The sequence below is a fragment of the Thermobia domestica genome, chromosome 10, assembly GCF_964235325.1.
Source record: "Thermobia domestica chromosome 10, izTheDome1.hap1.1, whole genome shotgun sequence".
Classification (NCBI taxonomy): Eukaryota; Metazoa; Arthropoda; class Insecta; order Zygentoma; family Lepismatidae; genus Thermobia; species Thermobia domestica.
Window position 1 is genome coordinate 93,979,803 of NC_137463.1, and position 26,574 is coordinate 94,006,376.

A 26,574-nucleotide genomic window follows, 5' to 3' on the forward strand; every position below is an offset into this window, starting at 1 on the left:
TCTATATAGAGAACAGGGAGATGAACTAACATTGACCAACTGACCTGCACATATGGGTCGCTCCTTCTTAACGGAAGAAGAAAGCTATTCTGTTGAAGTGTCAAATAACAAAGCAACACGAAGGACTCGCAGCTTTCCAGGCTACTTTTTTCTTCGCCAAAACATTTAAAACCTTCCATTCCCTACTCAAGTAACGGAGATCAGCTTTTACTCACCCCCTCCTATTTTAGCTGAGAGCTGTCATGGAGTTCGAATTTGTTGGCAACATCGGATTTCAGAAAAAATATCTGTTTCACTACCATGTAATGGGCGGAGAAGGGTAATAGGTCAATTTTCTGGACCTCACCCTAAGGCCGTCATGAAATTTCCAATAGTATATAAAAACATCTTTATAATGGAAAATCACCCTTCAAGGAAACGACCAAAACGTGTAAATGTTGATAGTGTCGACGATATTTTAGAAGAGCCAAATATTGCTGGAGACCACTAAGCTGGAAAACAATGTTGGATCCAGCAACAATTTATGCTGGTTTTGCTGTAAATTATGCTATTAACCCTTTGGGGATCCCATGGTACAATCTGTACCATACGGGATGTTTCATGGTACATTGCGTTATAACTCTCCTATTTGAGCTTTTTCGTCCGTTTTTTTTTTTTTTTCATGTCCAGAGGCATTCTAGAAGACCTTACGTATGGTTTCACACCTTCCTGCGTCGAGACATAGGAGGTGATGACGTCATAATTCTAAAATATATATTTTCTTTTAATATTGCGGGGCCGGTCTATGTTCATTATTTTTTGGCGGGCTTATTTTTACAAGATTGAAATTTTGCACAAACATTCAGTCCACCGAGTATTATTTACCACATGTTTTTTTCAGATTTCTGCGTTAAAACAGGGGGGGGATCCAAAGGGGCAAAAAGTTGAAAAAAGGGATATTTTACCAAAAAATCAATTTCTTCGCGATTTTCCCACCTTAGATACATGATGGAGACAAGTGAATGGTACCGCCTGAAAGGCAGTTCTATTCTGAAGAGAATGATGTGCGACACATGACCCTAGGGTAATTAGGGAAGTGTCAGGGAATTTTTATGAAAATATACTTCTGTATAAGGGAATTTTGGACATTTTCGGTATTATTTTTTGCAGGCTTATTTTTGCACCTAGAAGATTGAAATTGTGCACAAACATTCAGTCCACCGAGGAGTATTTACGAGATTTCTTTTCGTACTTCTGTGTTAAAACATGGGGGTACAAAGGGGCTAAACGTTGAAAAGGGAAATTTTTACCAAAAAATCCCTTTCACAGGATTTTCTCGCCTTAGATACATGATGGAGACAAGTGAGTCATACCGCCTGAAAGGCAGTTCTAAGCTGAAGAGAATGATGGGCGAAACATGACCCTAGGGTAATTAGGGATGTCTCAGGAAATTTTTTACCTGAGATCATGGTGTGTTACTGTAATTTGGGGCATGGTGGGAATTCCTGATAAAATTTCTTCCGCCCTTACTATTCAAGATAGAAACTTGAAATTTGGCACACACATTTAGTATACCAAGTACTATTTATCAGATTTTTTAGATAAGTACGTTCACACAGGGCCGCTCCAGAGGGGCCCAAAGTGCGAGAAAAAAATTCCCTCCGTAATTGTTCCTTTGACATCATTTTTCCCGATTCTGGTATATGGTATGATCATGCAAGTGGTACCATTTGAAAGCCAGCTTCATTCTGAAGAGAAAGAGGTATGAACCATGATCCTAGGATAAATAGTGACGATGCAGTAGCTGCTTGACTGAAAGTCTAAAAAATAGCCCAAAAAGCCGGGTACCGGAAAGGGTTAATTTGACGAAAATTAATGGTCCAGGAATCAAATTCCAGCACAGCTTTTCTTTTAATTTGGAGCGGAGGGGACACAAGTTCGGATACCATGTTGAACTTTAGGTTCCGTCTCCTTAGAATGTTATGAACATTCATCCCATGGAAAGCAATGGCAAACCACCAAGGATTCAGCTTGCCAAGGGACTTTTAGGTCAAATACCTGCCTTCGGACAGAATATCACATCATCATTCATTAACAGCCATAGAATAACACATTGCAAAATTTTGACCAGAATATATGCGAGATTGCGAGACCATGCGAGAAAGTCTCGCGCGAGACGCGAGACGAGACTCAAAATTTTATGCGAGACGCGAGACGAGACTTCACATTTGCGAGACGAGACGAGACGCGAGACGAGACCAACATTTGAGGCTGCGAGACGAGACGAGACTTTTCCATTTCTCGTCTCGTCTCGTCTCGCGTGCATCCCTAAAAGTGACCTCAAGTTGCCTCTTACCTTGAATCTGAATAATCTTTAGCCAAAAAGTAACAACTCTAACGGCCGTGTGCACCAACGGAGATCAAATGAGCATTTATATAAACCAGTTCAGAATTGAACTTTGTAACTTAAAGGTAATTAGTTCAAGAAATATATATTAGCACAATTCAAAATCTAAGTTCAATACGTTTGGTTCAGTGCTGTGGACTAGCCAAAACCAACGAAGTTAAACCCCGAAAATCGCTCAAGGTTAAACCTAGTTCAACCACCATTTGATTAAGACTTAACGTTGAACGTCGTTGTTGCACACAACCGTAAAGCTTATTTCTTTGTCTTAATAAATTGGAACTTTTGGACAGTACCTAAATAGTATGGTTAGTGTATGTGTTTATTTGTAACCAATATCACAACTTACACTCTTCAATGTAGAATTTCTCTCTCGTCATTTCCATTGAAATGGTTTTCATTTGTCATTTTCATTCTCTGAATATTCTTAACTGGGTTCGTTGTTATCTTCATTTGTGGAAGGATGTTGAAAGCACGCTGTTCATTTCTCCTGTCTATTTGTAATTTGTTTCAATTCACGTAAAAAATCATTTAATTTTTTTGCAACGGATGTTCCAGACAGAAACTGCAGGGTAGTGTAGTGAACAATGAAGATATACAAGGGAGTAACAAGAAGTGGTGTTAAATCTGGTTCAAGAGAAGTTCTTTGGTTGGAGCTCACTGACGTCATCAAGAGTGAACTGAAAGCCTTAAAACATTTATGAAACTGATAATGATATAAAGATAGTTCAGATCAACTAATATTATGTTTCGCGGATTCACATAGAATGCATGTAATACGTGGGCGTGGTTTTTATACGACTTGGTCGTGATGTAGTAAAGGCGGAAAGAGACAGCATCACTGCGGACCGGAGATCGTTTCTCTCCGGTCCGCGTCGCCTTAAAAATAAACAGGAAGAAAAACACCAATTAATACCTGTGGAGAAATAACGTTGTGTGTTGGTTTTAATAACGTGTGTGTTGTAGATAACGTTAGGAAAAAATGCGTCGCTATTCAGATCGTGTTATTAGTGGCTGCAGAGACTTTGCTAGAGACTGTGCTGTAAGTATAAACCATATTTCCAATTTCAGTATGTTCGTTTAATTTAATTAGATATCTACAAATGTTTCAAATGATACGGTCGTAGTATTTCTTGATGGTGAAGTAAAATGTGTGAAACTCTTTATTGATTAGATACAAATTAATGTTTATTTACTGAACTGTCATTCTTAGTGGCTTATAGTAAGGAAATTATATAATATTATGATGTTTATGGCAAAACTCTGTCATCCATAATTTCTCAGTTTTTCATTGTATATTTTCCGGGTATTCGCGATATCTAAAATTACACTTAAAAACGAAATTTTTACGATGATACATGAACAATTGAGGATGCCAGGTTTTGTTCGTAAATTTTCAGCGTATTCTCTCGGGGGAAAAGAACATACATGGTATATATTAAGTTTGTTCCTTTGATGAAAACAATATAGAATTCTCGCCTTAAGTGTTTATTTATGAATTTCTGCTAGCAACTCCAAACAAACACAAAGGGATACTCACATTTGTACAAAAAATAATGTTAATGTACAATTCCAGGAATAACACTGTGTGAGTGTGTGTTTAATGTAAATAAGAATTTCTTTGATACCTGATATTTTTGTAATGTTTTGTAATGTGTAGAAATTGTTAGATTTCAACATCTGTATTGTAATGAATTTTAAAGAAAAGGTTTCAATGTTTGATTTAACAAAATAATAGAATCTTTAGTTATGCCCTGTAATCTAAGACCATATATACGGGACGGACAGAGACGGGTGATAACTTAAATGAATAAAGAATTATTGGATAAGTGTTGTAGTAGGAAATGCAGCAACACTCATAAAATTCATGTATACTATTCCGTTAACCACAAACTTACATAGCTCGGGATCAAACTATAGGTAAGCATTTTACCACTAAAAGAAGTAGAACCAACTCACAAATAATAATAATAATAATAATAATAATAATAATAATAATAATAATAATAATAATAATAATTAATAATTAATTTCACGTTTAAAATAAGGAACAGCGTTAGCCAAGTATAGCACTGTAATATACAAATAATTAAAAACATTTGTATCCAGTTCTAATAAATTATAAAGTATAATGTTAAGTACAGTACATTAAATACACGTACAATAGTATAATATCATAGTGTAAAAACAATGTATCTGTACTCTGTCTCTGATAAAATAAATATTAAAAAATCATGAAATAATTCTAATGATCAGAATTGAATTTTGTCTAGTATTAAAATATGAAATATCAGTTATTTATTACAATCAGCAAAATGATATCAAATATTTTTTATAGCCCTAATTCTTAAGATTCTGTATGTCTGTTATTAAAAATGCATGTAATGTATTATAAACTTTTTTTTTTTTAATCATTCGTACATAATAGTTTTGAAACTCTTTGGTTGGTTCCCTGAGTTGGTACTCTCTATACAGTGAATTTGCTAAATTGATTGTATAATTTATTTTCTCATACGATTTAAAAGTAATACGTAATAAGGCTTGTTTTTCTTTTCTTCATGATAGAACATCTAGGTAAAAGATTTCTCACACGTAGTCACAATAATATTGGTACAAAAGTGGTCGAAAGACAAGAACTTTTTCAACCCTTTCTATTAGGCTAATGTTTATCCAAATATTACTTGCAAGTTCAAGTATAGTCTTAAGCACAATTTCATTAGGGGGAGGGATATAATCTCCTAAGTTCATATTGTTTCAAGGTTTTTGTGTACATATCTTAATATGGTAATTGTTCATTTTGCATATTTTGCACAAGGGTGGGTGGGTTAAAAACCGTTGCGTACGCCACTGGTCTTATATGTTGTAAGTCTTGAAACTGAACCAGTTTTCAAATAATGTTTTCATGTTAGTAATAATAAAGAGAATATGAGTGACTGCAATATTTCCTGTACTCTGAAATGTTGAGCAGTTACTATAATTAGCTCATTGCAAGTTACCAGTACTAATAGAAACGCAAAAGATATAAACCGTATGTCTGATCAATATATTTGTGTAAACTGAATACCTATTATTTGTTAAATAACATTTCATCATTAAATCGATTTTTAATTCAATCAGGATTTTTTTTTTTTAACGAGAACATTTTGACGATGTATTTTGGAAACTACATGGAAAAATCCATACCTTATTCTTTCCTATAAAGCTACGGCAAGCAATCCAATGTTGAACCTTGAAATATACAGTAACACCAGTATAAGGAAAATATTTGTGAATGATGTGCTGTCAAATACACACTACGGAGAGAGATTACCGGATTTCAATTTCCTTCAGTAACAGTTCAACTTTGCATGCTTTGAAAATTCAAAGAAATTAGAAATTATGAACGATTGACCTGTTTGTTTAGTGGTTGCAAGTAGAATTTCTATCCTTTATATCTTTCTTTCGTAGTTCTCTTATTCTCTCAATGGTTCACACAAACTTTGTAACTTTCTGAACGTTAAATTTGCTTGTTAACTGGAAATATGAATTTTTCAACTTGTTCGTAAGAAACAAGCTGCGCTAATATTTTGTTATTTTTCTTTGTTATAATATTTTCAAATAAGGTTACATTCAGATTAACTTCTCTTTTGAAAGTCATTTAAAAAATAGTTCATTATTTGCATCTTTCCCGTCTATGGCCTATGTAACTCGAGGTTCAATGCCGCGTTCACAGAAGTTTTCCATTGACTTTGCCCTTAGTCAACTAGATCCAGTTTCTACTTCGTATTCCTATTTCTGCTAGATCCATCTTAATATTGTCCTTCCGTCTGCGACACAATACCCTTAAATTAGGACATATGTCTTACAAATGACATATTTTTAAAATGTTTTGTAGAATATCAATGGGAAATGTAGATTTAAATACTATTACTACTATCACTACAAGGTGAGATAAGTCCAACACGACGCTTTTAATTTGAAAACGATGTGGCTTAGGACTATGGTAGTATATAGTATATGGGTAATAGAATAAGGAATACACCAGATAAAGACAATGTCCATCGAACGACTCTGTTAAAGCAGACATATAAAATTAACCAACAGTCTTAAATGAGAAGGAGCTATCTAGTTTATTGTCTAAGACGAGATTTTTCATCGGTGTACGAATATACAGCTGTTTTTCACCTATGGGCATTTGTTGAGGAGATAAGTAATTCATATGTGGCTCCTACAATATGTACTCTATGTGTTTCTCTTCATGTGCAACACTACGCAAGACATTTCTGCCAATCTATACCCAATAACCTTTCAGGATCCACAGAGCCATATACTTGTGCGATCCAGTGCTGTAGATGTTAAGATATTGGTGATTTTCTCTTGGTAAAGTACGTTTTTCAGATGGCCTCAAAGTTAAAAATCAAAGGGAGTAACGTCTATGCAGTGGTGTATTTAAGGGTGAGGTTTCCGGGCTTAATCCTTCCCTAAATATTAGTTACTGTTTTAAAGTAAATGGAATATCTTGCTAAATTTTCACACTTCCAGGAATAAAGTTAGCAAGTCCCCCCGTTCCAAAACAAAATCGCAAATACGCCACTGCATCTATGGAACGGAGTAACCACTTGATAGATCCTCTCCGACCAGAGCAGTGACTCATGAACTGCTCATCCAATCACTATCTGATGCATAAAGCGAAGTGTGAGGCTCACCGTTCAGTTGAAGAAAGGCTGTAAAATCGCGTTCGAGGCTCAGTAGTGGGGGTAAAGATGCTCGTGAAATATGTCCAGATGTTTCCTCCCATTTAAGGTTCCATACCTAACTATCAATCCACAATTTGAGTGTGCCATATCCAAGACCATGCTGTTGCGTTTGCCGTGCTGACTATTTTTTTTTTTTTTTTTCAGAGATCTGTTCACGATAGGTTGTTATCTGGCCAATAATGATGATTCCGTTTATTTACCTCACCATTAAAAAAAAAAAAAAAAAAAAGAGAGAGAGAGAGAGAGAGAGAAACCTAATCACTAGGGATGCGCACGAGACGAGTCGAGACAGGATTTTTCTGACAAAATTCAAGTCGAGACACGGCTCTTCCAATAGAGAAATATACATTTTTCGAGTCGAGACATTACTTTTACAGCACATTTTCGAGACGAGACAGCCACAAATCTTGTCTCGTGGGCATCCCAACTTATCACTAAACAGAACGCTATTTGGGGAACATGAGATCCTCATTGCACCAGATCCAAGCTCATTCTACAAATAGTGTGTTGTACCCTCCAGTCTCCGTCACCCTCGGTTAAGAACTTCTCCATTTGGATTTTGTAGGTGAGACAATTGTTCGTGTGTAGCAACCAGAATATGGGTCGCCGTCTTTCGACATGGACGCCAGATGGAAAGTATTGCATTTACGGCTCTTGACAAAGGTTGCTGCGATTGCCCTTTCTGTTTCCTTGTCGGTGGTATTAGATTTGTTAGCGCGTGCCTAGTTTCTCATTCCCGTATGTAGGATCCGAAATTCTGGAACAAATGGTGGGCATTTGCTCTTTTTAGATATTAAATATTCTATATATTCACAACGTACATAAAATTTATAATTTTGTTATTAATGAAGATAGAGCAAAAATAACTACACTAGTTAATACGTTTTTGCGAGTACGCGATACTAGGATACAGTATCACATACTATGGCTTCCATTTACGAATTCGGCGTAAATCCAGTATGGTGGCTTTCAGGATGTGCGCTATGTTCTTATGTGCCTTGTCATGTTTGTCCCCTTTTTCCATATCAACATTCACAGGCTTTGCTTTCGTGTTTTCTACGTATATTGTTAGAATCCTAGTTGTGTGTTCCCCCTTCGGGATCCACTCAGTAATATAACGTTTTTACATTATTATGATTTATTTTTCTTAAAGAGCATATCAAAAGACTCATTTTCTTAATGCATTCAAAATACTGTTCTTTATTATTATTATTATTATTATTATTATAATTATTATTATTTTGTTGTTGTTTTACAGTTGTTCTGAATAGAGGAGAAATGGCTCTTTTTACACTTGTAACAACTCTTTAATATTGTAATATTGAATAAATTGAGGAAGAGGTTCGTGCACACTGACAAAGGAAAGTGTTTTATTCTCTTCAACTTTAAAAAACTTTGAATTGTGGTCACATTTTATATGTTAAAAGCGTTCATTAGTAGTAAATTCAGAAATTCATTTCGTATTATAAAATGCAATATTCACATCTCTGATAAATTATCACAAACGATCTCTTTTTTTTCATATAAAAAAATGATAATATCAGGGATTGATGACCATTCATGTCAAAGATTACTTGATATATATTTGCCATGGATCTCGCCGCAGTACTACACACATGCAAATACAACTTTTTCGAGTTTCTTTTTTCACAGGCATCGAGATTTCGACTGTCCGGCTTAGCCAAAAAAAAAAAAATAGCTCTCTCAATACGCGCTTCAGATAAAACACTGTGCTATGAAAATATACAACAAAGGCATTACATAGTGGTCATTATTCAAATACGTGGTTTCTCTCTCTCTCTCTCTCTCTTTTATAATCTTCATAAATTTGTTATTTCTTCGAAACGTTTTCAAGTAGCATATAACATTTTTTAAAGTAAAATTTCTTTTGGGATGCTTGGCGCGCAAAGTTGATGACCGACGTCGATTCTGTGTTGAGAACTCGGATCACGTTTTGTTGGAAGCTTCCTCGTAGAGATCTACCCTAGCGTCACACCTGCTTAGTGGAACTCTCATGAGAATAAGTTTGAGTTACACCTTTGAATATGATATGGCGGAATTTTGTGGTAACACTCAACACCTTCAGTGATAAAATCTTTACCATCCTTTGTTGCTAGATTCCTTAATCGTGTGAAGAATGTATGCAGGGAACGTATATGATTTGGAACTCTGTGAGCGCGTCGTCAAAGATGTTTACTGGTCTTATTTCCGTATTTTCAACCTTTTAAAGAAAATTTATATATATATATATATATATATATATATATATATATATATATATATATATATATATATATATATATAGGCCTATTACACGATTAGGTACATATTACAAAACAAAAGGAAAATAAATGCTAAGAATATAGGATGAAAATAAACGGTAGAATGATAAAGCAATGCTGATAAAAACGAAACTGTCAGTACCAAACACAGAAGTTGGAGGGGAGAAAATAGGACAGACGACTAGCTTTCGTTACCTAAGTAATACGAGTATTGTTAGACCTCTCTTAGCATACGTGTCTTCGGCGCTGTAGACCCGGTTCGATCTCCGGTGGGAGCTCATGTAGTTCGGATGCCACATTAAACAATAGCTCCACATCTCATATAGCCTTGGTCCTAAACGAGACTTTAAATTCGAAACTAATTAAACAACGACTATTATTAGTGAAGTACGAACATGAAATAAAAGCAAATATAGGAATGGCGAGAGTTTGAGAAGAAAAATAAATTTTGAGAATCTTTTAACAGAGTTAAGAAGAGGTTCGTTTCATGTAAAGTATTGTACACTATGGGATAAGGATGGATAATACAAATAACGACGAAAAAAGGCAAGGAGCTTTCGAGACGTGGGTGCGGTGAAGAATTGTTACGAATAGTAGGGAAGAAAAGAAGTATATTAAATGCAGTTAAAAGAGAAACTAATTGGGACAATGGTTGAGAGAAACTATATCATGAGGAACGTGAAAAAGAGGGAGAGGTGAGAGAGACTATAGTGACGGTATTAAAACAGGACGAAGAAGTTAATTAAGAACTGTGATGGAAGCTTCTCGGTTCACGGGAAGTGACCTGTCAGTTACGGCAGGATACCTGATAATGATTTTTGCAACTTAATTTGTACTTGTATTACAAAAACATTGAAGTAGTGTATTTTTTTCGATTAAATGGCAAAACGAAGCTAAAATAAACTTTACAATTTTCTCTGTTATTTGAAGAATGATATACTTTCTTCAGTTGTAATTATTATTATTTTGCCCCATCAAGATATGTGTTTAATTCTCGACGGAGCATGTAGTTAGGTCGAACTTCGAAGTTGAAAAAGAATTGTTGGATTCAAACGTATTGTACTATTTTTTTAAAAAAAATCCAGCGTTCGTTCTTTGAAATTATCAGTATATAATATTTTGAAAATGTTATTCACGAAATTTATCAGGGTTATCTGCAAGTAAATAAGCGTGATCGTTCAGAAATAGCGTGTTCCAGCCAATGTATAGTCATAGTTTTATACAAGATATTCATTATAAGAACAATATGAAAAATAGTGATAATAATAACAAATAGTGTTTTGTATGTATTGTTTGTAAATTTGTCATCTGAAATATTTCTATGATAGAACTCACCTATAAAATCTATTTTGTTTTTTCTTCTTTGCAGAGCGGATTATGTGCTACCTCAGAGATGGAAACATCAAGGGGAAGCATTCGAATTCAGCATCTGACAGGGAGTGGAGTGGGGGAGGGACGATCTCGCTTTCCTAAGCTAGACGAATGTGCCCATTTCCATTATGAATTTGTGGAGCTTGGACCACTTCACGTAAGTTTTTTTTCTTCTTCAAACATATACATGGCTTGCATATAAATAACATTCAAAGCAGTTAAAAATTATAGTCGTTTAAAAGATGTTTGTTTTAAATAACCATTATCTGGAATTAGTAGACAATTAAGAAATGGAGTCATATTCATCCACGACTAGCTCTTACGGGCTTTCTGATGTCATGCTATATATGAGAGAGATCAAGAAAGGAAAGAAGAACAGACATGCTGCTACTTAAAGACTTTCTATTCGCTTGCATTATCACGCTTTTTTTTTTTTTTTTTTTTTTAAGTGAAAATTTCCTGAGAAAGTCGAAATTCTTGTTTCCTCAGATCTTATTTAATTTTACGGACTGTGAACATATTTCCGCACTCATTCGAAGATCTTTAGTAGTTATTTTTATGTTTTCGTTATAAATTTAAAAATGGAATAGTCACGTATTTCTTCTCCATTGAACCATAGAATATAACGTAATATTTGTTCTTACGTTTGTGTGTTCTTGTTGAGATTCGTATCTTAAGTTCGCGGTTCTGTTCATGGTGAGAACAAAATTTTGTATTGAGTTAGTAACGTGAGATCATTGGAACTCCGTTTTAGCAAGAACAGAATCAGTGGCGGTGTGAACCAATTTTTCAAGGTACGATAAACACCCATCCCATCACGCAATAATGTGTCAACTGCTGTCTGTTGTGTTATGTCTTGGACAAGTGGCCGATTGTCTCTATTATTAGCCGATGTGTTTGTGTAAAGGGATATTGTCCTCTTAACTAGATCTGCTGATATTTTATTGTTCGCTTTAGTGTTTTTACTGAATTTGTCTTTGGTCTTTTAATTTGGAGTAGAGTTGTATTCTGTAAGAGGTCTGTCTGTAAGAGATAGCAATAAATAAATAAATAGATTCAGCGTCTCAAGATTCCCTTTTCACTTTTGGATCCCAACATTTCGGTAATTTTCCATAGTGTACAATGTGAAACGAAAGTCACATATTTTTTAACAGTGAAGTCAAATTCACCGTTAACTTTTCATCATGTAATTCCGAGAATTCTTCCTAGATACTTGTGTTGTGTATGAAATTTGATATCTGTTATTATAAACATCATTACTAAGGTCGTACAGCTATGTGAACAAAAGGTAGCGTATTCTGTAAATGGCATTTTATCAAAAATACCTCGCTTCGCTTCATACATTCGAAATTTTTCAAGGTTTCAACAAGAGGAAAGATTACTGACGAATATTTTCAATATTCAATGTTCGTCTAAAAATAATAAATTAGAAGCAACGCATTTTGTTCCACTGTCAACGCTGAACATTGAAATTTGACTCAGAAGAATAACGCTATAATAGATTCATACTTATATAAGAAACATTCTTGTTCTCTCATAAACTTATTATACACTGAGTGCTCACTGAATTGTGACCTCTAATACTTTGTTGGTCCACCTTCTGCTCGAACGACGGCTGGACTAATACGGCAATGTTAGGTCAGAAACTGTATTATATTTAATAATTCGGAATTAGCCTATAACCATGCAAGAGATATTTGTTAAGTACAAATTACAAAATAGTTGACAGCTAGAACAGCATTACTTAATACTGTATTTCTACTCAAACATTATTTCCATAATGGTTACAGCCTATCATAATTGACGTCACGATAAATTAGTTATTTCAATGGAATGGAACTATTACTACTGTTACCACTAGTACTACCACTAACAGTAACTATATTATTATTATTATTATTATTATTATTATTATTATTATTATTATTATTATTATTATTATTATTATTATTATTATTATTTTATTTCAAGTGTATATTGTAACATCAAGAATTGAGCATAGAACAGAAATTTTGACCGGAGAAATATTAAAGTTATTTTGTCTTAAAAATAGTTTAGACCCCCTATTTACATGTATAGTTCCAGGTACAACATATTGACGTGTAGGGATGCGCACGAGACGAATCGAGACAGGATTTTCCTGACAAAATTCGAGTCGAGACACAGCTCTTCCAATAGAAAAATATATATTTTTTCGAGTCGAGACATCACTTTTGCAGCACATTTTCGAGTCGAGACAGCCATAAATCTTGTCTCGTGCGCATCCCTAGAAACATGTAACAACAGTTAAACAACAACAACCACCACCACAAGTTTGTGACCATTGAGCTTTTTATTGCTGTTTATAATTTGCAAAAATAAAAAAAGAAAAGAAAAGAAAAAATCAGTAGACCGTAAATACTTCAAATTAACGAATTGAGGAAGAAAATTTGGGTACATTTTGGTTATAGACCGTACTAGTAGTAGATCCATGTGCTCGTGGTTCAAAATCTTGCTTGAACAGTTGTCTTCTAAATAAATTCTGCTCTGCTGAAGTATACAATAAAAATAACGTAACTCAAATTCTTGGAAGTGGTGAAAACTATTTAGAAATTACAAATACATTTATTAATAGCGGATTATGCGTGGTACTAATCCTTCATGTCTTCCATCAACATTTTTAGTCGAGACGTATAAAAGTGAAAGAAGGCTTATATAAGGCATAATATTACTCATAATGTATTGATGCAAAAGTTCGTTTTTTACCCTCAGGGATTTTCGTTATTATTCTATAGACTATATTGTTTCCTTACTTTTCCGTTACAAAAGCTGAATAATCTACTTGCTACAGCGCAGATGTATTGATAAATAAATAATACTAATTTGACGTTTCCTATGTTTTCTTTTATTTTCGGAATAAAGCAATATCATAACTGCTTTCTGAATTTTGATAATAAAAATCAAGAAAGAAAGAATAAGAATAAAGAAGAAAAATTAAAATAATCCTGAACGCGTTAGTGGTTCTTTTAGTTTTCTTTCTGTTTGAGACCTCTCCCGTCTTGCAAACAGGTCGATGCATAAACATCTGTGTGAAAGTCATTCATAGACACGCAAAACAATAATGGCGGAGGAGACCACTGTTGTAGACTTTATCACGCGGCAGAATGGAAAAAGAGGAGATGCTAATCCAATGTAGATACCAGAAATATTATTGTTTTTGCAGTTTGGCGACCTTAGATTTGCTATCAGCAGACGTTCGCGTGCAAAAACTTTTCAGGAAAGTCTCTTTCTTTCTTTCTTTTCTTTTTTTTTTTCTGGGGTTGAAATATTCGGTGTCCCGACAAAACGTACCAGCGACAAAACGTACCACTTGAATTTTCGCGACAAAACGTACCACTTTTGACGACCTGTCATAAATGACAACCTGTAATGGAGTAATTAAAGCATTTCTGGTACTTATTCCACGACAAAACGTACCACTTATATAAATTACAACCTGTCTTGGACTAATTAAAATATTTCGGATATTAAATCCGCGACAAAACGTACCACTTCAAGCATTTTTTTCAGCCTGTTCACGGATTATTCTCCAGATCGAACAAACTTCTCTTAAAGGTTCAGTACTTGACAAACCTAACATTAAACACGTTTATCAGCGAGTAAGAGAACACGAGTCTTCCAAAATACATTAGACCAATGTGGGTGCTTACATATCTAACAACAGAGAGCACAATGTTAAGAAACTACTTCCTCATGAACAGGTAAAACAACGGCAGTATAAGGTTGAGAAGAACAGACAGGTAATGTATCGAGTTGTCAAAGTGCAGAAACTCATTGGTAAAAGAGGGCTCATTTACAGAGGAAATGTAGCAGCCTATAAACTGAAAGACACAGCTATAGATCATGGAAACTTTTTGGATATTGTTCCTTTCTTAAGCAAATTTGATCTTCCGCTTAAAAGTAATTTAGATAAGGTCACCGAGAAGAGTCATATATGAGGAAGTAAGCAGGATAGTGGTCGTATAACTTTTACTAAACACGGTGAATTATGTTTTGTATGCTATCAACACACTTATCAGAGAAGATATTTCAAAAGAAGTCTCTCAAGTTTCAATATTTTCTGTTCTGTTTGACACTACTCAAGATATACTAGTTTCAGGCCAGTGCTCTATTGTTTTACGGTATGTTGTTAAAATGGTTGTTAAACAAAGTATTGTTGTCATTGTAAAATGCATATCTACCACAGGCCAGTGTCCTTGCGGTTTACTGCTGGAAATTCTGCAGAAGTTGAACCTTGACATTAAGAAGTGTATTGGAAATCCAACCAATGGCTCAAGTAACATGCAAGGACAATATTTGAATTTTTTTCAATTCACCTATGATCAGTTACACTTGTGATTCAGTTGATTTTGAGTTTAACGGCCCTTTTAGCAGCGAGGCTATATGAGACGAGACATACTGATTTACGGGAAATCCGAAGCACGTGAGCTCCCGCCAGGAATCGAACCCAGGTCTCCCACGACAAAGGCGCATACGCTAACCGCTTAACCACTAAGAAACTCAGTTACACGTGCGGTGTTACGCTCATATACTCAATCATGTCATATGTGATCTGACAAAAAATTGCATGGATTCTGTGTCATTGTTCTGCTGAATGACTGTGCGATATTTATGCTTGAGTCTTATCAGCGAATGGACATTTGGAAGATCAAATGTTAAAGGCGTCTTACAGTTATTGCGGAAACAAGATGGTAGAAAACACACTGTTTTTCAGAAAAAGTTTTGTCATTTTTCGAACCCAGAAAATGCTTTGTATATAGAGTTGACCATAATAATTAAGAAAATTGCTTCTACAGAAAATATCAAACCAAAAGCTAGGTGTAAAGCGAAAGGATATATAAAAGATCTTCTCAAGTTCAAAACAACTCGGACAGCACGAATGTTCCTTAAGATATTTCAAGTGACGATCTCTCTGTCAAACTATCTCCATATAGAGGGTGCTGCTAGTGTAGTCCTATCGGATGGTGCAGACTACTCTGTTCCAAGTGAAAGAGTAGAGAGATGACTTTGAATCCGTTAAGAATGCAGCATTAAGCCTTGCAGAATGGGCCAATAACAAATTTGAAAACTTAGAACGTGACTTTTTTCTATTGACCTGTCGACAATTCGCCTTCAGAGATGGACAAAGATTTTCCTGTGAATATGAAGATGAAGCTGCTTCTATCCAATGACCAGGTACTGCATCGAAGCATTCAACACAATATTGGACATGGTAGTTTTGAGTATTTCTTCAAGATTCAAGAAGCAACGAACTTTATGGATTATTTGGACCCTAGACACTTCAACCAAGTAAAGTAACAGAACTTCCAGACGTGCCTTTCGTTAAACTTACATATTTTCTGAAAAACTTCAGTTAAGAATTTCCAAGGATACTATAAATGTATTCTCTTGGACTTTTGAAGGATGTGGATATCCTTGAAAGTCAGTTTTGATGACGAGCACAACCGAGAAAAAATGACTGTGCTGATGGTGCAAGTGATACAGAATTAGGAGAAAATACATCTGTTTACAAGGAAAGCGAATGCAAAATTGTCCAATGTGCTGCTTTTTAATTTTGCAGAATTGTAAATTTTGCAGTAATACTTATCCAGGTTTCCAGCATACAAATTTTTATTGACTTGTCCATAACTCAGGTAACATGTGAAAGAAATTTTTCAAAACTGAAATAAACAAAAATACATTAAAAATAGGCTAACGAGTACCATGTCTCAGGAACATTTGAAAACATTTATGTTGATGTCTATTGAAAAAGATTTGTTAAAAAATATTTCGAATGCAAAAGTGATAGATACAGTAGCATCAAAAACTAGTACACTAAAACATCTGCTAATTTTGTAATATAGTATACGTTCTCCTTGAACTTCATATAATATTTTGAACAATTTAGAATAATATACTGATGAAAGAATATCAGGTTTTAATTGTCAATTGTTAATACTATTGACTTACTGTAGAAAGAAAACTGTGCAACTTGATTTGTGACATTGAGATGCTGGTAGCCCTTGTGGGAGAAAGTGCCCACGCCCTTCTAATAATGCCTATCCGTCCCTGGTCCAAAGCCTGGATAAAGTGTGATGGAAATCAGCAAATATTCAAATATTGCATATGCAAAATTCTTGCTGGTCTTGGTCTGGCGAGAATCTTGCAGGTATGGTCTTGGTGTTGTGAGAATCTTGCAGGCATGGTCTTAGTCTTAGCCTTAGTCGTAGTCTTGGTCTTGCATCGGTACTTTTCTCAGCACCAATCTGTTCAACTTACCCTGGCCCCTTCTTATTTTGGCCGATATATATATACTTATATACCGTCCTATCAAGTGGTACGTTTTGTCGCCTGACATTATTTGATGGCTGATTGGAAGACTCTTCGCAAGTAGCCCTCCAGGCAAGTGGTACGTTTTGTCGCTTGCCATTATTTAAAGTGATTTTAGAAAACCCTTCACAAGCAGCCCTCAGGGTAAGTGGTACGTTTTGTCGGTGGTACGTTTTGTCGCTAGTACGTTTTGTCGCGTATTCGAAATATTCACTATCAGACTGAAGGAAATATAATATGTGAAAAAAAGGGCGAAGTGCAATTAATCGAGTTACGGAAGTATATTGCTGTTGATAGTTGTATAATGGGGAAAGTTCTTAATGGCTGCCTTGTTGGCTACACACCATATTATAACTGCAGCGGTAGATTTTGAGGAAGATTGATAAGTTTGTTGTAAATATATTTTCCACACGTACGTGTTTAACATTGCGAGTTCCAAATACATTATATCATGAGAGTTATATGTGCGTATTACCATTGAACTTCAAAGTATATTTTATTTTCCGGATTACGTACTACGCATAGTTCAGTATGAGGGAAGGAGAGACGAAGGTTACGGTACTTGAATGGGACACTCCGTTTTAATGTTCAGGTTTTCGTGTCCGTGTTCGTGGGTTTACTCGGGGTACTCCTGTTTCCTTCCACTTTCTTATCCAACCAGTTCTTCCATTATCATTCAATTGCCCTAATCATTGTCTCCCTTAGCTTAAAAGGCATAAACGTAGATGTTAAACTGAAATATTTAATTTCATTTTCATTTTTCGATTACTTTTTTTCTGTTAATGTCGGTCATACTAGGCTATATTAATTAGACGAAAATATTTTTTTAAAAAAAAATAGAAAACTCAGTATTTCTTTTCATATACAACCAATTTCCAATTTTCTTTTACTGTTCACAATTGAGAAAGTCCCTGAGTTATATTCTTGAGCTTTCCTCATGATTTTCTTTTTTCAGATTTGTAATACCTTTCAATCGATCAATCAATCAATACTAGACGTAACGATAATTTTCGAGGACAATCAAACACAAATTTTAAATTAGTGTAAGAAATCGTCTCTCAGAATTTCGATTTTGAATAATAAAAGAAAACTATATAACTCCGCTATTTTTTAATGCACAAGGGGTATTTGTTTTCAATGTTCGTTAAACCACCAGTGGAAATGGGACAGGGAAAAGACAAATTGGACCTCGCCCATTCTCCACACCGAAAGACAAACTCTATCGTTCAACTTTTGTAAAGTAACAAGCGTAAAAACATACCGAGTGCAATCAACGCAATCACTAATCGGGCGATACCATACTGTATGTACAGAAACATTGAAGTCTGATTTGGCGGAAAATTTGATGTATTTTAAGTAGATGTTATATATATCAAATGGTAACCATTGCTGCAATACAAAGCAAGATAAAAATTCCTATAAAAACGCCCTGTATATCATTTTCGAAGGGCTGTTGTAGACCTTCACGTTGTCGGCCATGGTGATCTCTCTAATTATCACAGTCATGATTCATACATCATTGGGAAACTTATGGATCGCAGATTCCGCAAGAATTATTCTTCTAGACCAATACAGTAAAAAGATATCTTGTCTTATATGGAACAGCCCAGAAAATAAATGTAATTTATGTTAAAAAAAAAAAAATGGCCACTTTGCCCCTCCCCTACTCATCCCACATATATATAAGTATTTTTGCAAGGTATTAGCGTGTAATCGATTACTTCATTGCTTCACATACCAATTTTTGTGACTGTACACCCAAGGCAGGGAATGCTTCCCAAAAAACCTGATGAAAACAAAGAAAACCAAGAAGTTTACACTCTCCTTTCTCCGCCGTGGTACCCCCCCCCCACATACATAAAATGCATATCGGCGGCAAGCTTCATCCTTCAGGAAGGAACACATTGGTATCAAAATTATCATCCTAGCTTAATTAGGAGCTGAGCTAATAAGGTTTAAAGCCTTGACGCAGCAGTTGCATCCTTCGGCGTTCAAAGGCTAATAGTCAAGATTAATTTTCATCTGGGAAGGATTCAAAATGTGCTGCGTAATTCAAAGTACATTTCTTCCTTTTTGCGTAGTAGAAACCTGAACAGTGTAATTATACGTATTTGTTTCGCAAATATTTTTGGTAATTTTCCGGCGACAATAAACTTGTCTAATAAAGTACGCCGTCACAATAACAAGCAAACCAGAAATACCTGAAATGTTCCGTGATTTCTCTTCAGTTCCAAATGAACGTTTACACCACAAACCTCTGTAATGATTTTCATTGTTTCGGAAACAAGTGGGGATTCTAAGCAACTAGCAAACTAACTTCTATTTACACAGAAAGTCATTGCGGTTTGTGGTTTACTCGTAACGGCAGTTTGTTGCGCAAGAGCATTCTATAAACATTGATGTGTAAGATAGAGTAAAAATGGTCTGGATAAATTCCCTGGATTTACTCCTAACACGAACGAGATGAACCTTTCGATGATAATTACATGCAATATATCTGTTAGAAAGAAAAAAAAAAAGGAAGCATTATATGAGTTAAAAAAAAAAAAAGATGTGAAAAGCATAAGAAGAACTAGTGACTTCTAAGACGATATAGATAACAATATCAAAAACATTGATAAGCTTTGTGTGGAGTGGACCTGTATGTATCAGGTTCGTGGACACTTTGCAAAAATAGATGAGAAAATTAAATGCATTCAAATATGGTGCTGGAGATGAATACCTCACGTTTCATAGACAGCGATGATGTATTAGAGGCAATGGTTGTATGATACCTTTCAATTTTACGCCCCACATATTATGCCCTGTAGGTTAAAAGAGAAGGATGATTAATGAAGATGAATGATTGTAAAAGAATTCGTGGAGTGAAAAGAATTCGTGGTAAGAAACGGAAGAACCTTGAGAAAACCCATGGATACATTCCTATCTATTACAAATTCACATTGCTTGGGATCGAACTAGGGACCTGTAACATTAGAGGCGAACTTCCTGCTACTGAGCCACTATGTCCCAAAGGACAGTGGAATACAAAAAAATAATCAATCATTAGATCTCTTCAAGATACACACGATTTTGTTTTTAGTCATATCCTAATACAGTAAATTTTTAATTGTCTGCAGTATTCTACAGAAGCGGGGAATTAAAATCCGGTAAACTTCTTTGCTTACGTCACTGATTAAAGGAAAAATGAAATTTTTGAGTTTTACGTCCCATGGTTATGCCGGTTAGGCTAAAGGAGACGGTGATGATGAGATATGAATGAAATGGTGGAATGAAGAAAGTGGGAGAAAACGGGAGAACCCCGAGAAAACCCACGCACACGGTGTTTGTCCACCACAAAGTCCACTTGGCGACTGATTAAAGGAAACATAAAAATCAACCATGTAATTCGTCGTCAGAATGACGCATAATCCTGGAAGTAAAATATATACAAAAAAAAAAAAAAAAATTGGATTATAGCCCTCTCTGATGAGGTGATGGCTGGCTCGCGCACGTGCTATGGGTTCGATTCCCGGTGAAAGAACTTTGAAACTTGAACGCATTACGGTGGTTTGAATTCCATCTTAAACTCTAGGTCCACGTCTTATATGATTACAATCCTGAAAGGGACGTTTAGCTCCAATCCAACCAAGATGGAAATATTTGAACTATACCAAGAAGAAAGGACCATGCTAACAGATAATATATAAACTCGAAATATTGTTTCCAATCTTTGGTTGTGAAGAAAAACTAAAATATTCCCTTTTTCTTATATGAATTTTAATAAAATAAAAGCTATATTTTTTTTTAAGGAAGGAAGGAAAGAAAGAAAAGAAAAAGGGTTGAAATATTGGTGAGGGGGCGTTACAAATATTCGATGATGATGGGTGAAGTTCACTTATATCTTTCACAACACTCAGTAAGTAGCCAAGTTGGTGGCGGCGGTATTGGGTTCTGTTAACGACTCCCCCAAAGTTTTCTTCTTTGCTTCTTTTTTCTTTTCTTTTTTTTTTTTATAGTTGAGAGAAAGTTACTTTCTCCACTGCTTCATCCGCAGCAAATGGACAGCCATTGATTACTTACTACCGCCAACCAACTCGCGACTCTTCTTTGCCCGTGCAATCCTAAAGAAGGATAAAAGTAAAGAAGGATAAAGAAAAAAAGGAACGAAAGGAGATTTGAAGTAAAAAAGGAAATGAAATGAAGACCTGGAAGAAGAAGAACATAGTGAAAAAAAAAAACGACGACTCGTGATCTGTAAAGGAAGAAACATAGAAAAACCAAAAAAAGAATGGATAGCGAGTGATTAAGACCCATGAGCAGCTGGTTTTGTTGTGGACTGTTAACTCCAAAAAGGAAATGAATGGAGATAGGGAACTTTTTAGGGTTGGTGGGAGAACAACAGTGTACTGAAATCACTATTTTTTTTGTCTCCTCCTCGTTTAATTCTGCCATTTTCATTTCTTCTGCAAGAAGAGAAGAACTCCAACGAGCCAAATGAAAAATGGACGTTAGGAATTTGTCTTTCAACTTCTTTTTTTATTTTTCATCATCACAAATTGGCGTTTTTGCATCAGGCAAGGGAGAATTTCTTAGATTACAAGAAAAGATTTACGATGTTTTCAAGTCCACCTAACATTTCTAATATATTGTTTTCTTAAAAGGAAATGCGTTTAGGGTGTTCTCTTGTATTCATTCCCAGTTAGTAACAGAAGCTTTTGTTTCACCCACCAAGACAATATCAAATATTGGTTTGTTTATGTAATATTTCCGATTATTATTGGTTGATCCATGTAAATCAACAGTTCTTAAAACATTTTATAGCTGTTGCTAACTCCTTAAAGCGGAGAAGCAATAATTCCGCAAATAGATATATTTTTTTATCTATCTGGAGAATAGCAATTCATACAATTCAGAATCTAGGCCACAGACGCCACGTGACATGTCTGACCCATCACAAAACGATCAGAGATACTGCTGGACATACAAACCACATTCACGTTCGAGCATAATCATCATATGTCGGATTATCCATATCGTCGGTCCAAATGCCAAAACCGCGAATGTGCAAATTTTGCTATTTTCACCTAAGTGCAGTTTCATGTTATTTGAGGCACATAGATTTCAATATCAAAGCCCCATTTGTGAAATATGAGTATATTAGAAGTTATCGTCAATCCCTAAAACATGTACCTAAGTGTATATATATATATATATATATATATATATATATATATATATATATATATATATATATATATATATCGGGTGTTGCAAAATAAGTGTTACAACGCTTGGGAGGTGACTCCTGCCACTGAGACAAGAAAAAAAGTTCTCTTGAACTTTCCGCTATCGGACATAGTTTCGGATCTACAACGTGCCGAAAGCGTGGGAAAATGACTTTTGGACGCCAATAGTTCGGAAACTATCCAACGTAAAGAGAGCGGGTAAAAAATTCACTGAAGAAGTCATACCTGCTGTATTGAATTTTGCATGTTTCACAATCCTATCATGCACGCGCAAGGGATTCCCCAAAGTAACGTAGGGATTCCCGGATAATCCGCCAAATGAAAATTGGTCTAAATTGATATGAATTGATAGGGTTTCTACCAGGTAACAATAATTCGTTTGTATTAAGTCGATATCTGCAGCAAATACAAAATGGCGGACACCTTCTTGCCCGTTGTGTGTGGTTGCATAATCGCCAGGTACGGATGCTGGCCAACAGTGACGTTCTGAGTATTAAGTGTATCGAATTTGTACTCAAATGCTCTAGAAAGACATCTGGAGTGTCGGTAAAGCACAACAGATGAAGCAGGGTGATCACATGTGTGGAAATACTTAACGAAAAATGCCCAGAAAAAATGCACTCATACTAAGTAAACGTGAGTTCAAAGCGTCGGAAATGTAAGGATTAGCGTAAAGAACATGAAAGCCATTGCCAATTCACCAATAATATTCCCTTAAACCGATGCAATATGATCTGCACGGTTGCATACCAATAAGGATGCAACAACTGAGGCCAAGTTGAAATTGTCCAAGGGGACTCACAAAGAAACTGGGTAAACTAAAGGAATGCCACTAGTGGGATCGCATGGTCGATATTGAAATGTGGCCAGTGTGTGTGTTGATATCGACATGTAGTTAATGGACAAATGTCAACATGTCCCACTACTGCTGGGACACCGTCTCACCTGGAAAAACTAGGAAAATAACGTTGTGCATTCTGCTATTACATCTGGTGCACTTTTAGGTAGAACGTAACTAGAACACGATTGTATCAATGACTCTCTTTGTTTGGGACATTTCCCACAGTCGACACATATGAAAATAAATCTCTTAATCCATGGTTCAAATTCTGATAGAGCATGAAAATAACAAACTTGTATAATGTCCCACGTCTTCTGGGACATACGGTGTACTCAAAATATAGGAAAATACCTCCAGAAATTCGTGTCTTATACACAGTACACATGCCAATACAAAGATGAAAATGAACCAATTTAGCACACATAACACTACAGCTGGAACACCATACATATGGAAAATAAAACGACATGAGAAATAGAAAGAAACGTCTTAAAACTATGATTGTTTACAACTGTGCAGTAGGAGTAATAACATGAAACACACAAGCATGTCGGGAGGCTGTACAAGAGCGCTTGCCAAACAAAGTGGGTACTCCTCAAAGAAATGAATACAGAGAAAGTGAGGCTTCCTCGAGCCTCAGGGCTAGAGCGCTCGCTTTCGATCGCGTGGTCGCAGTTTCCAATCCTACTGGGAGCCCACGGCCTCAGATTCAAGACCCGAGTAGTTATTTTCCTATTTTTCGCACGTGGGACGGTGTCTTCGCAGTAGTGGGACATGTTGACATTTGTCCATTAACTACATGTCGATATCAACACACACACTGGCCACATTTCAATATCGACCATGCGATCCCACTAGTGACATTCCTTTAGTTTACCCAGTTTCTTTGTGAGTCCCCTTGCACAATTTCAACTTGGCCTCAGTTGTTGCACCCTTATTGGTATGCAACCGTGCAGATCATATTGCATCGGTTTAAGGGAATATTATTGGTGAATTGGCAATGGCTTTCATGTTCTTTATGCTAATCCTTACATTTCCAACGCTTTGAACTCACGTTTGCTTAGTATGAGTACATTAATTCTGGGCATTTTTCGTTAAGTATTTCCACACATGTGATCACCCTGCTTCATCTGTTGTGCTTTACCGACACTCCAGATGTCTTTCTACAGCATTTGAGTACAAATTCGATACACTTAATACTCAGAACGTCACTGTTGGCCAGCATCCGTACCTGGCGATTATGCAACCACACACAACGTGCAAGAAGGTGTCCGCCATTTTGTATTTGCTGCAGATATCGACTTAATACAAACGAATTATTGTTACCTGGTAGAAACCCTATCAATTCATATCAATTTAGACCAATTTTCATTTGGCGAATTATCCGGGAATCCCTACGTTACTTTGGGGAATCCCTTGCGCGTGCATGATAGGATTGTGAAACATGCAAAATTCAATACAGCAGGTATGACTTCTTCAGTGAATTTTTTACCCGCTCTCTTTACGTTGGATAGTTTCCGAACTATTGGCGTCCAAAAGTCATTTTCCCACGCTTTCGGCACGTTGTAGATCCGAAACTATGTCCGATAGCGGAAAGTTCAAGAGAACTTTTTTTCTTGTCTCAGTGGCAGGAGTCACCTCCCAAGCGTTGTAACACTTATTTTGCAACACCCGATATATATATAGGGTGTTTCAGATAAAACGTCCAGTGCTTATAAATCTGAAACGGCTGAGAATAAAAAGATGAAACAAAAACTGAGATAGGAAAATGTCATAGGGCACATCACATGGTGTTGTTGTGGTGACCCCCATGGCCCTCCTTCAAGGGGGCCCAGGGGCCAACTTCAAATTTTCAAGTGGGAACATGTATTGAATCATACCCCATTCAATAGTACTTGAAAATCGAAACAACTTTTGTAGGAAACAATTTTCGATTTGGGCCACCGTTTATAAATGGCCGCAAAAAGTGGGTCCTATATCAGATAAAACGTCCAGTGCTTATAAATTCGAAATGGCTAAGAATAAAAAGATTAAACAGAAACTGAGATAGGAAAATGTCATAGGACGCATCACATGGTGTTGTCATGGTGACCCACAGGGCCCTCCTTCAAGGGGCCCCAGGGGCCAACTGCAAATTTTCAAATGGGAACATGTATTGAATCATACCTCATTCAATAGTCCTTGAAATACGAAACAACTTTTGTAGGAAACAATTTTCGATTTGGGGGCACCGTTTTAAAAATGGCCGCAAAAAGTTGTGTATCAGTTTGAAGTTGGCACCTGGGCCCCCTTCACGGAGTTTCCTGAGGGTCACCCCAAAAACACCACTTGATATGCTTTATCATCGTTTCTATCTCAGTTTTTGTTTCATCTCTCTATTCTCAGCCGTTTCTGATTTAGGCCTATAAGCACTGGACGTTTTATCTGATACAGGACCCACTTTTTGCGGCCATTTTGAAAACGGTGACCCAAATCGAAATTTGTTTCCTACAAAAGTTGTTTCGTTTTTCAAGTACTATTGAATGAGGTATGATTCAATACGTGTTCCCATTTGAAAATTTGAAGTTGGCCCCCTTGAAGGAGGGCCCTGGGGGTTTCTACAACAACACCGTGTGATGTGCCTTATGACATTTTCTTATCTCAGTTTTTGTTTCATCTTTTTATTCTTAGCCATTTCGGATTTATAAGCACTGGACGTTTTATCTGATATAGGACACACTTTTTGCCGCCATTTAAAAACGGTGGCCCAAATCGAAAATTGTTTCCTACAAAAGTTGTTTCGTTTTTCAAGTGCTATTGAATGAGGTATGATTCAATACATGTTCATATTTGAAAATTTGAAGTTGGCCCCTGGGCCCCCTTGAAGGAGGGCCCCGAGGGTCACCACAACAACACCATGTGATGCGCCCTATGACATTTTCCTATCTCAGTTTTTGTTTCATCTTTTTATTCTCAGCCGTTTCGGATTTATAAGCACTGGACGTTTTATCTGAAACACCCTGTATATATATATATATATATATATATATATATATATATATATATATATATATATATATATATATATATATATATATATATATATATATATATATATATATACTGATTTTTCGGAGTAAGTTGAATATTAAATTGCTTATAACTCAAAATCAAATTTAGCACATTCGCGGTTTTGGCATTGGATCGACGATATGTGGCTTCATTTTCCCTTGGTATCTACAAGGTGCACACCAAAAGTACATGCCGTTTTGTACCAAGTTCACATTTTTTGTTATTTCAGAAAAGCAACTGTGGATCGGAGACCTCCATCATTCTTTTCTAAGCAGTGCAGGTTTTGTTTACTAAATGGTAGGAGTTGAATCACAGTGTGTGAATGAGTAAGACG

General features: G+C 35.9%; 1 protein-coding gene across 3 annotated transcripts in view; it reads left to right on the forward strand.

The window, feature by feature from the left end:
• Positions 1-26,574, forward strand: part of LOC145662571 (rho GTPase-activating protein 32-like) — a 659,017-nt gene that overhangs the window by 531,084 nt on the left and 101,359 nt on the right. For all 3 annotated transcript variants that reach the window (XM_081728260.1, XM_081728261.1, XM_081728259.1), the window contains one exon: positions 10,771-10,929. In XM_081728260.1, coding sequence (XP_081584386.1) covers positions 10,771-10,929 — 159 coding nt within the window. The remainder of the gene's footprint in view (positions 1-10,770; positions 10,930-26,574) is intronic.